General features: G+C 40.7%; 1 protein-coding gene across 20 annotated transcripts in view; it reads right to left on the reverse strand.

Annotated features, from left to right (window-relative positions):
• The window catches only part of picalma (phosphatidylinositol binding clathrin assembly protein a), a 45,436-nt gene that overhangs the window by 10,300 nt on the left and 20,186 nt on the right, over positions 1-14,950 (reverse strand). For 2 of the 20 annotated variants that reach the window (XM_078172191.1, XM_078172207.1), the window contains exons 6-20: positions 14,564-14,657; positions 14,333-14,444; positions 12,003-12,109; positions 11,846-11,887; positions 10,551-10,636; positions 10,082-10,205; positions 9,547-9,680; positions 8,846-8,931; positions 5,799-5,951; positions 5,251-5,334; positions 4,693-4,773; positions 3,613-3,723; positions 1,447-1,575; positions 1,172-1,202; positions 988-1,087 (exon numbers count right to left, since the gene is read on the reverse strand). In XM_078172191.1, coding sequence (XP_078028317.1) covers positions 988-1,087; positions 1,172-1,202; positions 1,447-1,575; positions 3,613-3,723; positions 4,693-4,773; positions 5,251-5,334; positions 5,799-5,951; positions 8,846-8,931; positions 9,547-9,680; positions 10,082-10,205; positions 10,551-10,636; positions 11,846-11,887; positions 12,003-12,109; positions 14,333-14,444; positions 14,564-14,657 — 1,474 coding nt within the window. Of the gene's footprint in view, positions 1-987; positions 1,088-1,171; positions 1,203-1,446; positions 1,576-3,612; positions 3,724-4,692; positions 4,774-5,250; positions 5,335-5,798; positions 5,952-8,845; positions 8,932-9,546; positions 9,681-10,081; positions 10,206-10,550; positions 10,637-11,845; positions 11,888-12,002; positions 12,110-14,332; positions 14,445-14,563; positions 14,658-14,950 lie in introns of those variants that run through there. The other 18 variants (XM_078172192.1, XM_078172194.1, XM_078172193.1 and 15 more) reach the window with 18 other exon arrangements.

Below are 14,950 nucleotides of genomic sequence, written 5' to 3' on the forward strand. Positions count from 1 at the left end.
CTACTGTTATCGTTTTATCAGCCTGCCCTAGCTGAGTGCTGCCCATTTGGATCAGTTTTGGGTAAAACACTTCAGCCACTCGTCACTGTCACTTTTTTACCCAGCAGTCTAATTACAGTGTAAGAGGGGTGGTACAAATACCACAAAGACCAACTGTTACATTGCTGAACAACAACAACGGAGGAAAAATCAATAATGAACCCACACAGACCGGCAGTTCATTCCTCTCTCCCTCTAAGCGTAAGCCTTCCCTTCATCCAGAGCAAGTACTCTACCTTGTGCCGATATTTTTACTCCCGCGGATCAAAGTATAACAAAGCAATCACAGCCTCTCAGCTGAAAACTAGGATTAGCGCCTTGCAGTTGTATGCCTCTGCGCACCGTAAAGTTGCACTTATAGGTTACATCCATGTCTGTGTAAACATGTAAAGCCTCACACACATCTTCCCCCCAGCAGCACAGAAGACACATACAATCAGCCTTGACCTGTGACCTCCAAAATCTAATCAGTTCATTGTTGAGTCCAGTGGCATTTGTGCCAGATTTGAAGAAATTCCCTCGAGGTGTGCTTAAGATACTGTGTTTACAAGAAAGAGACAGATTCAAGGTCAAAGTGACCTTGACCTTTCACCACCAAAATCTTATCAGTTCATCATTGAGTCCAAGTGAAGGTTTGTGCCCAATTTGAAAAAAACAAACAAAAAAAAAAAACAATACATAACAACAACGTATCTAATCTAACCATAATGCTTATTTACAAAGCACTAAAATCAGGATAAATTAAGTAAAGCAACAAAAAATGGCCCCCGCAGAGAGAATTCCTGCATAGTGACAGCCCTACTGACGCTGCCACATTTTTAGAACTTACAGGACTATAGAGGAGAGCCACTGCTATAAAAAGGTGGCTAAAACTTGTTTATGCCCAACTGATCTGCTTTACAGGCGTTTCCTGGTTACCAGATATGCACAGATAGGTAAGAGCCCTACCATGGTTGCAGGGTTCCAGGTGGTAGAAGGAGCTGTCTTGGGTTGCCAGTTGGTTCCGCCTGTCAGCTTCTTCTCGCCAGGCTGACTCCAGTGAAGATCACTACAGAGATCAAGTAAAAATGTTAGTCGTGTTTAGTATGCACCATCAGGGATATGGAGTTAAATATTACTTGAGTGCACTTACTTCTTTGTTGTGCCGTTGCCAATTCCCAGATCTAAAGAGGACAGAAGCAATGGAAAGAATGCACAGTCATGAAAACAACACACCTACTTCACACAAGGCATGATGTTTAAATTTTAATGTTTTTGTTTATTTCCATGCTATCATTTTGTAATTGTCTATGCTCCTCTACTACTACTGTTTGGTACAAACTTCACCTCATCCAATCTGTTTATAACACTGTTAGTTCTATTTATTAATTGTTTGCAGTCATGGTTGCAAAAAAAAGGGAGACTTACTTCCGACAAGATTGGCCAGCGACGAGTCCAGGTCATTGGATACCAGTTTGTGGGACTGTTGGCCGTTCAGGGTCATGCCCTGACTGGGTGAGGATGCCACTGTGGGTTTGAGGATGCCACCTAAAACATCTTAATCAAAAGGGGACGAGACAAAGGGAGAGGGGTCCAAAAGAAGTGAAGACAATACAACAGACAACAACAAAACAACACACGAAGACAAACGCAAACAAAAAAATGCACACACATGGACAGAGAGAGCATGTTGAGCGTGGACGAGGCAGGAAGCAGGGCTCACAGAAAAAAACCTCATCAAGCCAAGACTGTGTGAGAGGAGTGTGTGTTGAGTCAACTCACCCAGTCATGCATATGCCATGCAAAAAAGCCAAGGCCCCAGAGAGTGTGTTTAACCCCAGGGAGAAGAGAAAAAAATGGAGTGAGATCGTGAACAGCCCAGAACCCAGTGAAGGTGTACAAACAGTGTGTGCATAAGAGATTCGAGGTGCCAAATGTGGCAATTTACTCTTGCCAAACTGATGATGATATGTTGGTTTAATTACCATACACTAAGAAGCAAAGGGTGAAATAGTCATTAACATCAATCACACTCCAGTTGTACTGTTAGTGACAGTGTTCATCAAAATTAAGACCAATTTCTCATTAATCACAATTTATGTGATTTTCTCAAAAATCTGTCTCGGTGGCACACAATGTTAAATGCAGCGTAGAGCCCATTACAGGCTGCCAATGTTTCAAGTAATGGGCTCATTTGTTTGCAATTACACCAATGTCTATCTTAAGTGATATTTAGATTTTAAATACCACACACAACAGATTAATAACTCTAAAACCTAAAATTCCAGTCACAGGTAAAACAAAAATTCTGAAGTGAATAGTTTTATAAATGGGGTGCTTGTTTTCTCATTGTAAATTACAATAGACAACAAATAATCTAAAAACAAGTCCCTCACAGGTGAAATGATTTCTACAGCCACACAACACACAATAACACGACATATTTTGCTGCACATATGCATGCTAAAAATAAATGTTCTGATGAGATGGCTGAAGCACAATTGAGTGGATATTCAAAGATAAGAAGTTCCGATGATTGCTATCTTTGATGTGCTTAGCAGGATACGTCAGAAAGGGCCAACGCCCAACTATGTCATTGTCTTGTGAAAATATATTGTGCAGTGTAAAATCAATTTCATGGTCAGATTATGTCTTTTTAAAGGAACAGTACATAAGATTAGGAGAATTTAGTGGCATCTAGCAGTGAGGACGGCAGACTGCAACTAGCTCAAACTTCTGCCAGCTAGAATTCCTTCAGTGTTCTTTATTCAGGAGGTTTTTGAGCCGAATTATCTACAAAGGTCTCTACAGTGCCTCTCTAAAACAAACAGACCCAGTGATTTACATTGGTAAAAACACTAAATAAAGCAGTTTTATGTCACAAGTCAGTGTTTTTCCAGCACTCTTCATTGCAGATGGGCATCTAACTACAGTGGTCAATGCAAAAATGCAAAAACACGAATGGCCCTATCTGGAGCCATGTGTTTGGTTTGTCTGTTTTGGGTTACTGTAGAAACATGGTGGTGAACATGGCAATCTCCACAGAAGAGGAACCACTCCTTACGCAGATATAAACAACTCATTCTAAGGTAACAAAAACACAACAATTCTTATTTTCAGGTGATTATACAATAAATAAAATATATACCAATTATATTATGTTCCATTGCTGCCAATATACCCCCCTAAAACCTACACATTGGACCTTTAGGAAGTTCTCACAGAACCAGTGAGTCTTGAAGTAGTACGCTGTGTGGGTTAAAATTGTTAGTGTGTATATACCATATGCAGATGCTGTGTGCTATTTGTTCTCTGCATGTTAACAAAGGAGAAATGGGCAATCATCTCAATAATCAGTCAAATCACCCAATCAGTAAAACATTTTGAATATGCTCCAAACATTCATAGTCCACAAAAACCACAAACTGACAAACAAATCAAAGTCCAGCTCTTTGATTTTCCTCAACATGAGCCACTGAACATGCAATCTGTCACCCAAACCTCCAGGTGGCAGCAGAGTACGAGGTCCGCTGGCTCCAAAAGGCCAATGGGAAGACAAAAAAATATCAGTGTATGTTGGACTGAAAGACTTACCTGTAGATTCTATGTTGTTGGCATTGGTGTTGTTGCCAAATACTGAGTCAAAGTCAACGTTAAGGCCTCGAGAGTTCTGTGGCTGCTGGGGAGTTGGGGAGGCTGTAAACCCTGTTGAGACAAAAAGAAAGTTAACTGTCTGTAACCAAATATTGACACCACAATACCTCTGTTCCTCCCAACACAACCACAAATTAGTAGAAAACTATCTGGAAGATTCCAAATACCAACCACCGTTTCCAGTCTAAAAGTATTACACAAGACTATTTGGGAAAACTGCATAACTACTTGACTTACTGTAGTAATCACCATGTGCTACTCTACCAATGCTATTCCACCCTACCAACAATGTAGTTGAGTATTAAGTGTAAAAGAGATCAGATGATGTCATGCTATACCTTTAGTTTCTCCATCTCCTTTACATTAGGCCTAAGCACCAAGCAGCCACATCAGATGGTGAAAGATAAAGCTTACATGCAAGTGTCAAAAACTGCAGTTCCTCTAATGGCCACTTGAGGCTGACTCCAGGAACGAGTCAATTCCTTACGACATCAATGTTAAAATGCCAAAATTGACAGAAGACATAAACATGTTTACAGCCTAGTATAGACGGTTTTGGTCTCTATAGCTGATTTCCCCATTCATAACAACTGTAGCTGTAGGATGAATTTTTATACAACTATAACTTTTATGTGATTGAAAACTGAATATTTTGGGGGTTTGAGCTGCTGATAGACAAAATAAGACATTTAAAATTTTAAAGATGGGCCTTGGACTTTAAGAAATTGTGATGGCCAATTTTCACTATTTTCCAACATGTTATAAATGATTAATTTTGAAAATAATTATTAGGTGTGCCTTTAAGGGTTAACTATCTGTGTATAGATCACTCAGTTTTTCCCCCCGAGATCAAACTCAGTTGTTGCTTTGCTGTAAAAACCTCAAATATCCATGTGGACATTTTTCCAGGAGATTAAGAAAAAATACAACACAAAATAACAAAAGTAAGGTACATCTGGTGCATTAGGTGAGATTCCCGAGTAGGACTCGTAACACCTTGATCCACCTGGGAATACCTACCTCTGAATAGACCAGCTACAGCAGGGGGCTCAGATTGGAAGAGTGGAGTAGTGTTGTAAAGGCTTGGCCCACAGAAGGAGTCTGACACACAACAGCAGCAGCAGACAGGCAAAGAACCAGGCGGAGAAAGAAGAGGGAGGAAGAAGGGAGAAGATTATGAACATATGAGACCAGAAAAAAATCCAGCAGTGAGAGAGCAGCAAGGAAGCCAAGCAACTGTGGGAATGGCTTTTTAACAGAGGAAAAACAAAGATCAGGATTTGCAGGACAAAAGCGGAGGAAGTCGGCACTTATCACATGGCTAGACTAAATACAGGGGAAAATTCAGGGCAGTGCATAACTGATGGCTAACCACAAAACAATGCAGGCTCACAACCATTGGCTTGTAGGAAGCAGGGAGGGAGAAAGGCGGCATGTTCAGCAGGAATGCTCTGTGCAACACTCTGACATCTCCGAGAGACACCGTGTCAGTCTAGTTCTACTCATGACAATTCACATATGTTACAAAACAGCTCATCTCCCATGTCAGCAATTTAGCAGCCAGACAGTTGTCTGTACCTGTGATAAATGTCTCTATCTGCGCAGCAGTGTCAAGATCAGACGCCAGGGAAGAGTTTGAGTCAAAAAAGGGATTGTAATGATCTGGGGAAAGACAAACAGTCTGCTTATAAAGATGGACATTCATGCAACAGAGTTATGGCCTTTGAAATACAAACACAAACACAGAAAGGAAATACGACAGCCTTAATCAAAGAGAGTTAAGAGCTGAGAAAACAAACATTAGAAACTTAGCCTGATTGTGGAAGGAAACAAATATTTGGTGCGGGGCAGCTTGCCAGATCTTTGATAACAGTGAGATAAGTCTAAAAAAATGCTCTGACCAATGACCCTAAACCACTTCAGGCATTTCCTCCCTTTCTTTCCCTACCGCTCTGAAATGCACTTCTATGTATTCACTACATTTCTTTTTTTAATCACACTGTATCATAAGCCAGGGTGACGTTATGAGACTAGTTACATGAGTAAAACACATCAACATGTGGTGTGGACAGAAAATAAAATCTAGAATGTAAAAGAAAAGACAAGATGCAGCAAAACTATCCCACCAAACACTTCATGGCTAGGTGTCCTAGAGGACAGACTGCCAGCGTCTGAGGACGCCGTGGACAGCTGGACAGCATCGACAACAGGTAGTGTGAGGAAAGGGTTTGAGTTTGGAATGGATTCCTCCACAGCTTCTGCAGCAGAGGTGAAAGGATCTGAGTGGGCAGACAGGGAGAAAAGGAAGACAAGAAAAAAAGAAGAAACAGACAGATTATGGTGGAGAGGAGGGTGAGAAAACTGAAAAGTTAAAAAGGTGCATGCAAGATGATATGTAGGGGAAAATGTCAGTGATGCAGGTGAGAAGAATTACAACAGTGGTTAAGATACAGCGACAGGCTGATATCATGCACAGCTTTCATTGGCCCAAACTTCAGATCTGACGACCAGCTTTATCAAGACTGCTTTAAGCAGTCCACAGGTTAAGGGTCTTCATTATCAGAACGGTCAGAGTCCAGCACCAGGGCTGATATCCAAAGACATTTGTCCTTACAATTAAACAGCTGTATATGATGTCTGTATTCAGAATGAGTGTCTATTTTGGGAATCTTGGCTAACCTGTTTGTGACAAAATACAGTAAGTGCAAACAGGAACAAGGCAATCATATGGTAACACCTACAGGAACTGTAATTATTTAACACTGTCAAGTCCATTTACTACCAAGCTCTTAAACATATACATTCACAATGTTGACGTTTCTCAGGCATGAATTAGCAAAAATCAAATGTGCCTTAAAGATCCAGGATGTAGGATTTAGGGAGATACTTTGGCAGAAATGATACTTAATAATCATAACTGTGTTTTCTTTAGTGTATGATCACACGGACCTAAGAACTGTTATGTTTTTATTACCTTACATAGATGGGACATGCCCACAGCAGAGAACATCCAGCTCAACTAAAGCTGCTACGCTGAATGCGGAAACCACAATTGCCTGCACGGACATCACACAGCTCTTCTCTATTCTTACATGAGTGGTATATTTATTCTTCTATGCGTGCGGCTAAGCGGTCATCCGACAGGTAACATTCAAATAAAACAATAAAATGCACCTGTAGTTAGAACAGTCAAGTTAATTACTTCAGAATGAGTTAATAAAGCATATACGTGTTCAAACACTGCATGACCAACTGCATTATCACTTGGCAAAATAAATACACAGACAGTGAAGTTGGCACCAACCAAACGCCACAAAGGTTGAGTCTGACTCTGTGTAGTAGACTGAGTACACCACATTGTTTCTACAGTAGCCCAGAATGGACAAACCAATCACCGGCTCAGGATAGGGCCATTTGTGTTTTCACGTTGGCCGCTGTAGTTTTACTACACCCATGGCACATAAAAGTTTCAGTGTGATGCAATCTGCAACCTCACCACTAGGTGCCACTAAATACTACATACTAGACCTTTAACACTTATTTTGGAAAAGCTTTTTCCAATACAATAAAAGCAAAAATTACTTGAAATGAATGAGCATGCTATGTCGCCTTATATTAAATAAAGTAATAAACCATGAGAGGCTGTGGTTTATAGTGATTTTAGAATAGCTGAGGAGCTTTGTTGGGCATAATGTGGAGTGGCTGTGGCTCAGGAAGTAGAGCAGGTCATCCATGAATCAGAAGATCAGCGGTTCAACCCCTGGCTCCTCCAATCGTCATGTCGAACTATCCTTGGCCAGGATGCCAAAACCACAAATTGCTCCCCACTGGTGTGAGTGGGTATCAATGTTTAACTGATGAGTAGTTGGCACCCTGTATGGTGACCTCAGCCACCACTGTGTGAATGGGTGAATGTGGCATGTATTGTAAAGTGCTTTGAGTGGTCAGAAGACTACAGGGGCGCTATATAAATGCAAGTCCATTACCATTTACCAACCCGTTCACATATACATGATGACCTGAGAATATAAATCTAGTACACCATCAACAGATTTAATTACTTCTTGTGCCTGATAAATAGTGATTTAACAATGTTTGCAGCCAAGGTTTGTAAAATATCTGTTCACCTCCACCTCCAGGGCAGTCAGGCCTGCTGCCATTTGCATGAGTAATGAGGACATTGTGTTTGTAGAGCCAGTAGTTGATGTTTTACAGAAAAAGCAAGACACAAACCACAGTTCAAAATACATGGCCAACACCGCACAATAAAAGACATTTTAAAAGGATACAATCAGTAATACTCATGTTTTATTCTCTCCCTTTGTGTTTAATTTTGTTGTTCTATATCTAACCAAAACGTATGTCTGTCTGTCTGTCTGTCCTTTGATTTTCTTGACAACCACTCGTCTGATCAACTTCACTCTTGGTGGGTGTATTGCTGAGGACCCAAGGAAGTGCAGTGTCAAGTGGGAGCTCTTAACATCTGCAGGACATGTTTATTAGTAGTGTGTGAGTCACACTCCGTGAAGTGTACTGAGTGAGGACCCCTATTAGCTGTTACAACCACCAAACGGCATGTTGGGTACAGCTCACTCACTATCGCTTACTACAGTACATTCAAAAACAGATGAAGAAAGAGAGACCGGAAAGACCGGAGATGTTACATTGTAGCAAACTCAAACAATACAAGCATCAGTGATGTAACTTCGGAACTCAAGCTTTTGTTACTAGAAATAGCCTAAATAGCTCTCTGTTAGCAAATGAAGTGTGTAGACTAGCACTGCTAGGGGACACAACTATGTCATGGCAGGTGTATTGCACAGGACCCAGGGAAGTGCAGTGTTGAGTGTAAGGTTGTTTGGACGGGTGGGTTTTTCAAAAAAAGCTGAAAGGAGCAATACTGGAGGTCAAGCAATCTGCCCGTTCCAAACAGGCATGTTTTGAACAGGCACTGCAATAATACAATATTTAATTTGAATTATCATACATCAACCTCAATCCTTCTTTTACACAAAAGGTATATAAATTCTAAGGAATCATACCACTAAATGTGTGTACTGTGGGGAGTGTCTGAAAGATGCCTGTGTGCTACTGAGTATGTGTCATGTATGTGTGCTTGGAAATGTGGTAGCAGTGTAGAGTGATGTATTGTGAAGAAGGGTGAAGCTCTCACCTCCCCATGTGTTGGTGGTGGAGAGAGGCAGCGCCTGCTGGAAAGCCGGCTGCAGGTCCAGCAGTTCATTGGCTGCCTTAGAGGTGCTAGAGGGTGTGCAGCAACACAAGGACATGGAGGATAAATCAGTCACTCATTAAGAAAAAAACATTAGGTTCAACATAAGGTTGCTATTAGAAGTAAAAAAGTATGACAGCAGTTTCATCCTAAGTAATGCAGGGTGACACACAGATATATTCTTAATTCTTATTTCTGTGTACAAATTTGGATGTTTAAAACATTGACAGTGTTATGTTAGCATGTTATGTTGCCCCTTTTTGCATAAGTACTTTTAATGTATTTTCTTGCGCTGCATCTAATGTTGTCAGCACTGCTGCTGCAGCGCCCCAGTTTCTGTCCAGGGATCAAAGTTTCATCTAATCTTAGAGAACTCAGAACCTGTGAAACCACTGTGAAATGTTTTAGCCATCTACTTGGATTTAGGTAGTAATTCCACCTCAGGTCATTAAAATCAATTGACTAACCTATTAGCTGTAAAGGCACAACTTAGTAATTCTTTTTTTTTTGTCTTCAACGTCCCAGACTTAATTTATGGAGTTCACTGAACAAAATGATCTGATCTCTTTTTTTTAACCTTTAATCCTGATATATCTGCAAAAGTAAATCTGGTCTCAGTTTAAATGAAAATCCTGTGGCCTCACCTGTTGGTGGAGCTGGGGGTGGAGAAGAGGTCAATGGCAGGTGCTGAGTTGATGGTCCCGCCCACCGTGGAGACAGGGGAGGAGTCTGTGGTCGCTGCAGCGGGATTCTTCTGGAGCTCTTTCAGACGCTGCTCCTTCGATAATTGGGAGAATATTGTTAGCAACACAGTTTTTGTTGAGTATTTAGCTTTAATCTCGCAGCTCATGGCAACGTTACTGTAGTTTTGCATTTCTGATTAGTTCTTATTTTTATTCTCATAATTTCTGATTTCAATTCTTTCAATTAGTGTACAGAGTGGATTTGCTCACTTCAGTTAAGTTTTTTTTTTAATGTTTACTTTTAGTTTTTATTAGTTTCTAAACCACCTAAACCATGGGAATGTCCCTATACTCTATAGTTGGCTATGCATTTGATATAACCACTGTATGGGAATTGTTCTGACTACAACAAACAGAAAAAGGTACAGAAAATGCCTGCAGGCCTGAGGTGCACTAAGCTGAAAGAAGTGAAGGTGAGTGAAGAAAAAAAATGTACCTTTAGTGCTTTTAGGCGAGATTGCTCTTCCTCCAGGGCTGCCTGTTTTTCCCTTTCGTCCACTTTGGTGAAAGATATGCCTGTGTTGGCCAGGGAGGAGACCGCATTGGAGAGGGTGCTAGCCCTGAATCAAAGGACAGATACAGAAAATAGCAACAAACCAAAAATCAGTTCAGTGTCATCAAAAAACTCCCCAATACCAGTGAGATTTGCCCAAATTGACTTTAACAACTGGAGTTTGGTACCCTTTGCTTTACTTCTCTGTGATGTCAAAGCTGACTTGTTTGTACTGTGTTCTGAATGGTGACACATAAATAAATAGTTTTACTCTGAAGAAAGTTCATCTTTCCATCTTCCATGCTGAAAAAACTTTCAAAATCAGTCCAATGCTATCAAGCTGCTGAGGCAAACACGAGCCTAAGCGCTGAGCTCGGATGGCAGGGAGCCAGATGAAGTGAAACAGACCTACCTGCTGGCTGCTGTGGAGTCTTTGACTTTCTTTCCCTCTAAAGAGGCCAAGTGCTGCTCCAGGGCATCAAGCAGGCTACTGGGGGCCTAGTGTGAATGTCATTGACACACATTTAGTTTCAAAGACTGAGAAAAGCCTAATACAAGATGTCCTCTTGAAGAGGAAGAAGAAAAAAACACAGAAGCATGCCAAGTTATTGCCAAGAGTCCACAAACAGAGACAAACAGAGTCCACAAATAGTCAGAGACAGAGAGAGAGAAAAGGTTCAGATACTTACACAAACTGTAAACTGAAAATGGAGAGATAGAAGGAAGGGAAAATACAGAAAATAAAGGTGGCAACAGTCAAGATATTATTAAGAAAACCTTTGGGAGAAAGCTCTCCAATTCTGGCTTATTTGCTACAGTTACAAAGTTCTACTTAATACATAATGAACAACAGACCCTTCAAATAAGTGTATGTTGTGCATAATGCACCAGCTCAGCAGGCAACTGGTCTACATAAGCTGGACCTATCATATCCCAAACTAAAACCCTTGATTCACACCTTTATTTGCTGTACAACGTGCAAGGTCAGGAGTGAGTGCGAGTTGGAAGGTGTTTGTAAGTGCAATAGTGGGCACATGCATTGCCTGCCTAGCGTGCACAGCACTTGGTGTTAAAACTTGTTAGACTGGAAGCTGCAGGGGTTAGCAGCCTGTGAAAGGACACGAATAGCCACATTTTGCAAGTTCATATTATGGAGGTCACTAAAGCACTTGAGCACACATGATGACCCACAGAATATGCACCCAAAGCTTGCAAATACACCTAGACTTATTATGGTATGTCAATATACTAAAACACTGAAATCAAAGGCTGCATGACAGTGTTTCCTCAAAAAGTTTGTATAATAATGCTGAGTTCTGCTTATTTGGTGAACTGACCCTTTAACATATCAATAATACCTTCAGTATTTTGCTGATACTAGCACATCATATAGAGAACAGGCAGCAGATATATTTACTGCTTACTCAGATGAGACTCAGAGTCCTTTAAAGCAGGTACTCCTGCACAGTGACAGTATGTAAGTCAGCCATTATTTCATTAGATTCGCTACAAATCTTTTTGTTACAAAGTATATTCTAGCAATAGAATAATACATAATACATAATATTGCTTCCCCCATCGACCATTCTCCCTGTTTGAGTTAAGCAAAGCCAGCACATAGGTGAGGAGCGTAAAGTCACAGCAGGTTATTCAGAGAAACTACAAAGATGCCAAGTGGTTATCTTTAGACTGAGCATCTCAGCTTACCTGAGACAGATCTGGGATGTCCCCTCGATCAATTCCGACCTGCTGCAGGATGAGAAAAAACACCATCAGAATTGGACTGGCAAAAATAGCCAACCCATCCAAATGATCCCAAGCCCCTCTGTAACACCCGACAGGCTTGTCTGGGTTCCTGACTTACCTCTGCAACTTTGAGGAACTCTGAGATTCTTGTCATTCGCGTAAGGAATTTCTTGTAGATGTCAAGGCCTTCTTTGCACTGGACTTTCTTCATGTCAAAGTATTTCTCTGTTAACAGAACAAGAAAATAAGCTTGATTAGAAGATTGACGGAAACAATCATCATTTATTGTGTTTTGTCTATTACTTTGGCATTTTGAAGTTTATATTTCCCAAATTAAATGTATAGTCTTATGGGGATAGTAGATCCTGAGGGTATATACATAAAACTATTATGTCTCAGCAGATACTGATATATGCTTGCAAAATCCAAAGGGAAAAGGAAAGGTGACTGGAAACTATGAAAACAAATCATTATTCACACTAATGTGTTTGGAGATTTGCATAGTAAATACTGAAGTTCCATCATATGATCATGAGCACTGGGGACTACTATACAATTAAAGTTACTATTCAAACTGTACAGTGATCTGCCCTGTTGCAGCAGTCTTTCCTGTTTCACAGTGTGCAAACTTACTTACTGACACCTTTTTTTTTTTTTTTTTTTTTTTTTTTTTAAATCAACAAGGAGGTGAAACTGTGATGGACTGCCTTGGTAAAAGCTAAGCCGTGCATGCTCATCTCACTAAAGCAGGAGAAAAAGAACTTTGCCATGTATTCATTTATGGGTCAGAAAAGAATTCATGAAGTCTGCTGGGAAACAGTTTGTGACAGCCCCTTAAACTTTCTTTGAAATAAGCTCATTACAGGCCTGCAGTTCCAGGAAGCCATCAGTTTTTCAGTCCTCCATTTTTCTGTTAATTTTAAGACTTACATGATCTTTACAAGACTGCTGACAAACATTGTAAGGACGTCTGTAGTAATTCATTAAGCCGTTTGCCCCATGGCCACTGTCCCTCCTCATCTGATTAGGGCTGGACAGAATGGCATTTTTTGGGCTCTGGAGCTCTGGTTGTAATCAACAGTAAATATTCTATGATTTGTACAGGTTAGGGGGTGATCACACAGAAATGAGACGCTAGAGACGCGGACGCTTCAAAGACGCTTGAAACGCTGGAAGCGCTTATTCAATGCGCGCTATCTACTGGCGTCTGACGCTCAAAACAGTTGAAAATATTTTAACTTTTCAGCGTCTACACGCGTCTAAAAAGAAGGGTCTACAAAAATGCGCTTCTAAAAAGATGCCGGAAAAACGCCCGTCTAAAAAGACGCTTGAACGCCAGTCAGATGCACCGTATCATAGGAAAACAATGGTTTCACTGGCGTCGCGTTTCTAGTGTTTCATCTCAGTGTGATCACTCCCTTATATGTACTTTTTTGTGCATGTGATAATAACAGCTTGTGACTCTTGTTGTTTTTGCTTGTTTCTTATTGTGAATAAATTATAGAGCCACATTAATGGTCGTAATAATAGGCTCTAAATCTTAGACAATGCCTGACAAAACGCTGTGAAACAAAAGTGGAGAGCATGGTGCAAGGAGGGGCTAAGCAAGTGGATATGCTGCATGCAGGAAGGCTGTGTCTGACTCAGAATTATGTTAGTCTAATTAGATTTGGCTGTTCAATATGAATATTTGACCATTTGTTCCTTTTTTCCCCCATACAAGAGTTTGAGAACTTGGGTTGGGTGAACAGGGTTCAGCAAGATGTTCCATGTCAGTGACATTTACATAGTGCACTGAACAAGCTAACTATGCTAACAACAAATCTGAAATGTGCGGTAACATTTTTTGCCGACACTACATATCAAACAAAAGCCAGAGAAAGTATTGTTTTAAGGTGTTGTATACTGTAAATTCATCACTTCTAAGCAGAAGGCAGATAATAACGCTATCTGGGAGCGTGACAGGGAAAAGCCTCTCCTCCTCTGAGCAGCTCCCTCTGTGTCCACAGCTGCCAGTACCAAAGAGCAGTGTGAAAGTAAGGAGGGCTCACTCTGCAACTAAATCTGGGGACTGAAACACCACCAGTGGTAAACTGTACACTAAGTGACAAAAGGAAAAAATAAATAAACAAACAAACAAACAAAAAAGCTCAACTTGAAGGACTCTCAATTTACTTAGGGGTGTCCAGCTGAGGATTCAAATCTTCAACTTTTAGGGGGCAGCACTTGCACACACTTCTACAATGAAATTAGATTTTACTGACTTTAAAAGTAAAAACGAAACAAAAAAAATCCAACAACACGCCTAACCAACAAACAAATATTCAAATAGTTGAATATTCAGGTCTAGTCTAAATCTGTATTTACCCTTCAGGCAATTGAACAGGACAGTAATGAAATTCCTACAGTCCAAATAGTGAATTTGCAAACCCAAATGCTTGTTTTTACCCAGGAGGTTGATTATTCCTTCATTGTATGCTGCAAACAGTCGGATCGCATCTTTGAACAGAAGCATGAACGCTGCGTTGATCACACCATTTGTCAGTTCATTGGCATTGACCTGGAAGAGAGGTGGAGGTGTTGAACAAAATCAGTTTGAGGTTTGTCTGAGACGACCATTTTGAAAACCCACAGAAATGTGTCAGGTGCCAACCAGTGCAGCCACTCCTGAGCACTCACATTGAAATCAAGTAACACATCCATCTGATTCTGGATGATAGGGATGGTCTTGAGGAGTTTCTCTGTGTTCATGGTTCTCATCACTCCATCAGACCTGTGGAAAGAAAAGAGAAGATAAGAAAATGCTCTAATCTAATACAGATCTCTTTGAGATCTTTGAGCACGCTGGCACTGATGGAATTGGGCTCTCTAGAGTTAACTGTTCATTAGACATTATTTGATAATTCTGCACTGTAAATCAACATGGCTGATCCCTATGATCTCGCAGTCACTGACTCAACACAACATATGTACAATTTCAGTGAATACACCTCTCTCACCACAAGAACATCAACATCGAGCTTTGTGGCTCAGGTACAAGTCAACACCAGCACCCCAGTCTGTCAG

The sequence above is a fragment of the Epinephelus lanceolatus genome, chromosome 11 (genome assembly GCF_041903045.1).
Source record: "Epinephelus lanceolatus isolate andai-2023 chromosome 11, ASM4190304v1, whole genome shotgun sequence".
Taxonomy (NCBI): domain Eukaryota; kingdom Metazoa; phylum Chordata; class Actinopteri; order Perciformes; family Serranidae; genus Epinephelus; species Epinephelus lanceolatus.